The sequence below is a fragment of the Pholis gunnellus genome, assembly GCF_910591455.1.
Source record: "Pholis gunnellus genome assembly, chromosome: 19".
Taxonomy (NCBI): Eukaryota; Metazoa; Chordata; class Actinopteri; order Perciformes; family Pholidae; genus Pholis; species Pholis gunnellus.
The window spans coordinates 14,469,623-14,475,203 of NC_136546.1; the positions used below are offsets into that span (position 1 = coordinate 14,469,623).

General features: G+C 45.0%; 1 protein-coding gene across 1 annotated transcript; it reads right to left on the minus strand.

Moving 5' to 3' along the window:
* Positions 1-212: 212 nt before the first annotated feature.
* bmf2 (BCL2 modifying factor 2) lies at positions 213-5,062 on the minus strand (the record flags this gene model as incomplete). The annotated part of the gene is made up of 3 exons (XM_079180952.1): positions 213-329; positions 3,362-3,579; positions 4,834-5,062. The coding sequence occupies 3 exons, from the start codon at positions 5,060-5,062 to the stop codon at positions 213-215; spliced, it is 564 nt and encodes a 187-aa protein (XP_079037078.1).
* Between the last annotated feature and the right edge of the window lie 519 nt (positions 5,063-5,581).

The window sequence follows — 5,581 nt, forward strand, 5'->3', positions numbered from 1 at the left end:
AAGAAAAAAAAATTGTAATCAGTCTCCGTCCAGCGGTGACCAGTGTCTTCTTCATCTCATCTTTGTGTTCAATTAGAAAACAAAATCCAAACCCGTGTTCCATCTTACAGTGCCATCTTAAAAGTCTGGACCCTTGTCCCCTGCGGGGAGGGGGGAGAGGGGGGTGGGGGGGTGGGAACAAGGGCTGAGGCGAGGGCCGACAGGAAGCCCCTTCATCTCTGCTCTCCTCTCAGGCGGGGGACCAGAGCCTCTCTTGGAAACAGAAAGCCAAACAGGGCCATCGTAAGGCGCATCCAGGCAGGCAGGTTTTGTCTCTGATACCTCATGAACTGCAAGGAAACGGGGAGAAAGAACAACACACATTAGCTTGTTAGCATCAGGGAGGGCATGTTAAATCACAGCTACTATGTCTCATTGTCTCACATTTCATCATAACAGGCTTTTGAGGTAAAGCCTCGTGAACTGTGGTGAACCCTGTGAGCTCAAACCATATGACCTAGTAGACTGGATGTTTCCACAACATTGGCCTTGTGTCTAGCAAACATGTCTGTCACATGCACATCCTGCAGCACATACAGTATCAGGATTTCCTCTCGTTCTCCCGGACAGGAGTTGATTGCAATACTTGATTTAGTTGTTTGATGAGAGGATGAAAATGACCAGGCTAAAAACTGCAAAACACCCCCCCCCCCCCCCGCCCCCCTCCGGGAGCTGCCGCTTATCATCCTAATGCCACTCGATCATCCTCGCTGGGCTTTGGGACAGTTCCTCTGATTAAGTGTCGCACTGTTTACTTCTAAACAAGAAACCTCAAAGTGAAACGCTTTCAGAGAACGCGCCGCCTATTTCATCACAGCTCTCGTGTAATAGAGGAGTCAGGCGAATAATTATCAAGACAAAAGCCGACGGAAAATGAAACTGCTCCCTCTTTTTTGAGCTGCCTTCTCCCAGCTCTTGTCATTTTCTTTTTTTGGGGGGGCTGTGCAGCCCGCGTGGACTACAGACAGATGAAGGGGTTCCTGCTGCAAGCCTGCAATCTCCTCTCTCCCCCTCCTCATCTCTGATCCTGCACAGCTCCCCACTGGCTTTTCCGAACAGCCCGCGCTCAGATATTGCAGCCTGTTGCATAAGCATTCCTGTTAGGATATCTCTATCTCTCTCTCTCCCTGCTCTCTCCATCAAGGTCTCTACCAGCCCAGCAATCAGAGCCCGCCACAGGCTATTTGATGCAAAACTGGCAGACTGAACTGAATTGAACCAGCACAGCTAAATGTAACCCTAATTGTCCTTAATTGCCTTAATTCTACACTGCTGAGGGTATTTAAACAGTACCCTGGCTTGTTCCACGTGAGGCTCCTCTTTCTGCTGTCATCGTGTGGAAAAGGCTAATGCACCCCAAACATTTAAGAAAACTAAAAACATGCATGTTTGCTCAATACTAGAATGGATTCACTTTTTTATTTTTTTATTTCCCTGACAGACTCAAACCACAAATACAATGTACTTCACGTCAACAGCAACCCACACATTAGCGCACACCGGCTACTTCTGCTTGGAGAGGCGAGCGAAAAAGTCTAGCTGCAGACACAATGCAGAAGAAGTGATCGGATATCACAAGAGATCACTTGTGATTATTCTCCCTTTGGAATAATCCTACAACGGCGGGATGAAAACTAACTTGAGTGCAGACAGCAGACAAAAAAGAAAAGTTTCTCTCTTATCTCTCTGTCACAGAGTTGCACACACGAACCAAAACACACAAAAAAGACGCACGCACAGAGGCAGTCAGCGGGACAACTGAGGTATTGTGGTAGCCGTGAGTCAGAGTCTATTTTTAGACACCGTATAAACAGCCGGCCAACTCTACCCAGACACAGACGTGCTGCTCACTCCTGTTTGTGACAGTCACATCGATCTCACCTGCTCTTTCTCAAGCTGTCTTCCTCAAAATCTCTCACCATATGTCACTTTCTTTACATTCTTTCCCTCACTCTCTATTTCCGTCTTCATCAACCCCAGCTAAGTGCTTTTTCGAAACGTATCGACCACGCCTCGCTGTCGACACGGACCCCCCCATAGCAAAAAAACACTCCCAGCATATTTGTAATTATTAACTAAGTTCATATTCACGTGACTTATGTGGACTCTCAGCCAGAGCAGTGACTGCTTCACAAACACTGATAGGAGCAACCCCCTGGACCTGTTATCAAAACACACAGCGATACCCAATCTCGCCAAAGGGGAACAGAAACGTGTGAGTGGAACACGTCGTTGTCTGTCAAATTGGTTTCAAGTCCTGCAATGTTTCCCTGTGGATTTCATTTCTTGATATGCGCAATTAATCGCATATCAGGAACTAGACATGGTTATGTGTGCTGAACTATTCCCTCGGGAGCTTTGGAAACAGTGAGCCTCCACGCTCCATTGCCTTCATCATCTCTAAGTCCCAAATTGTTTCATGAAGTACGTTCAGGACAACGAAGTCTACCTTCAGGTAAAGGTCACACGTAGCAAACAGATAGCTGATGTTATCTTAGAAATGACAACGCGGCGACAAGGAAAACTGGTCAAGAGTGGGAGGGTGTCAATTAATCTGGTGTTTCTAGAAAAACATCTGGATGTACAAACATGCATTTCACTCATTTGTTTTTTTTTTCCTTCTGTCTTTGTAACCCAGAAAACGTATCTCTAATATTCCTATCGGCTGTAATAACATGGTATCAACGTAGTTTATAACCCTCTGCTCGGACTAAAGTACTGTTTTAACATGACCTTGACCAAAGGGCCGAAATAAGAATCAATATTTAGATATTCATCCTGGCAGCCAGGATACTGACTGAACACATATTAGTTTTGTAGTTTTAGAATTTGCATGAAGTCACTAAATCATGCTGTATTAGCGATTGAGGACTTTTCCTTCAGTGTGGCAAAGAAAGTGGTTTGAATCACTGCACAAGCTATTTTTATCCGCAGCTGGTTGTGGCCAATCCAGCTGGCAAAATGTTCTTCCCCTTTTTCTTCCCAAGAGTGAGCCACACATTGGCACACGGTAGCTTTGACTTGTGTCTCTAATCAAGTAAAAGCTGACACACATACAGAGTTATGACACAAAACACTAACTTTTTGTGTCACAAGTCAACCAGATATAGATTAAGTCCTAGCCTGCTGCTGCTGCCGTGTCTCGTGATATGCACAAGCAGGCATCTATGTGACAATCCATCTCTTCTCTGTTAGTCCACTCGTGATTATATTGTTTACACTTTGACACTTAAAAGTGCATATGGCTCTGCGGCCTGTTGTTTGAAGTGGGGGGGGGGGGGTCATTTAACGATCCACTTCACTGCTTGGGAGTGAGGCTTACCAGTTCAACGTGATCCTGTTGGAACTTGTCTCCGATCTCCCGAAGTTTACGACCGATTTGCGCCTCCACGCTCGCCCCTGCCTGCTCCTCGGGCCTCTCTGCCATCCTGTCCTCTTCCTCCCCTCTGCCCTCTTCCTCCTCCGCTTCAATCTGCCTCTCTCCCCGGTCCTCCATGGGCTCAAACTGAGCGGGGAAATGTGAGCGTAATCCAGCGTTGCCTAAAAGGAAAACATCAAGCTTTCTTAAAACTTGTGTTGTTGTTGGATCTCTTCAAATCACCAAGAGGCTGTTGTGCGTGTCAGAGCCAAGTTGAATATCAGGCTAAGAGACATAACAGTTCAGTAAAACCACTTATGTTTTCCTTTTTGATTTTTGGATGAGACAGCGTAAAACCTCAGAAAACACTCTGCAGACAGTCGTAAAATAATCTTGATTAATATTAATGGCCTCAAACACAACTGTGTCTGACCTGCGAAGTCAAATAAAGAGTATCTATTTTACACTGCCTTATTATTGCGTTCTTGAGCGTTGGTAGGTGGAAAATTCAAACACCGTATTAAATCAGCAACGTCCTCGGTGAACTGCTACCTCTCTGTCGTGTCACTGAGTTTACTCAGAGCCTCTAGCATGCGCTTCTGCAGTCATGCCACTTGGAGGGAAAACACATTTTTTCTGTTATCATGTGTGCAGAATGCCTCACAGAGGCCCATAATACCTCTAAGAAACGGAGCGTCCTGGACTTTATTCAGGAGAAGTGCATGACATCCATTAGTGGGTAGATTACAATGTACGACAAGGTAATAACTAGTCAGTGGCGTTTATGTATTGAGGACTTTAAACCCAGAACAATATGTACGTCACACACACTGACACTGAGTCAACAAACAAACAACATTCTACTTCAACATTGGTTCAATTCAATTAGGGTTGCTCTCACACTGATTTGATTAGAGATGGGAAAACCATATTGGATTAAAAGTCATATTAGTGTTGGTATGTGCCTTTATGTGTCTATGAAGTCAGTGTTGTCTGTTTTTATTTTTTCAAGAAATGGTCATTTAAAATCCCCAAAAGAATGCAATTAATTTATCAGATTTAAGTTAATAGTTAATAGCTAATATATTATTAGTAAAGATAAATCTACACAGTAAACAAACCGTTTCTTTGAATGGAATGTTTCTTACGTTCTCAGCATGCGTATAATCGGACATGGGGATCTCCCAGTTACAAGGAAACATATTCTCTGTTTTGCAGTGATAATTTAAAATTTTAATTTAGTTCGTTTAATAACCCAAGAACAAAGAAAAACACCTGCCTCCCGCTCAGTTTGTTATCACTTGGGTCTTAGAGGAAGGTTCCCAGTGAGTAACCTGCCGGATAAAAGGAATGACTAATAACGTACGCTTGTGCTAGAACACACGTTTTTTTAAAAAACCGTAAGCCCGGGCTCACATCATCTCACCCCTCCTTACCGTGAAAGGGTATGCGAGGCTGCCGGTGCAAGCTGCAGGGCAGCGTGTTGATGCCGATGCTGTTGTTGTTGTTGTTGTGGCTCTGCGACGTGGGCACGGCAGCAGTGACAGCAGCGAGGGCCTGTCCAGCCGCGATCTGTGTGGCGCGGTCTTCGTACTTGATGTCCCTAAAGGGCGTTCCCCAGAGCTGCGAGATGGGCCGTGACATGTCCTCCTCCTCATCATCCATCCGACGCCTCAGCGGTAAAGTCCCTGGAGACGAGAAGGGGACACGAGATGGAAACGTTAAGAGTTAGACGCGACAAGTATGCGTGTAAACGTCAAGAAAAACGTATTTGTGGGACTGTGTTTGACTCATTTGTGGTTATGATCTTTAGCTGGCAGGTAATTCGGGCGGGATTTGTTTCAAGGCCAAACAAAATATGCCAAATATCATCCTGTTATCAGTTGAAAGTTTGCCCTCTGGCAGATATAAAATGATCTCACCCTGTCTACATTAGATGAAAACAAATCATTAGTCATTATAATGCCCAGTAAGAGGCTCATGTTGTGTGAGGTAATACTGAAAACAAACAGGCAGAGATGGAGAGTCTCAGAGGCACAGATGGATCTGCCAATGTAAACACACAAGATCATCTGCCGTAATATAGTGATGAGTAGCAACAGCAGCCAAACGTATGGAAACACCCTGTGCGGGGGGAGCTAAAAATGCTACTCCAAATCTGCCATCCTCCTGCAGCAGATTTCT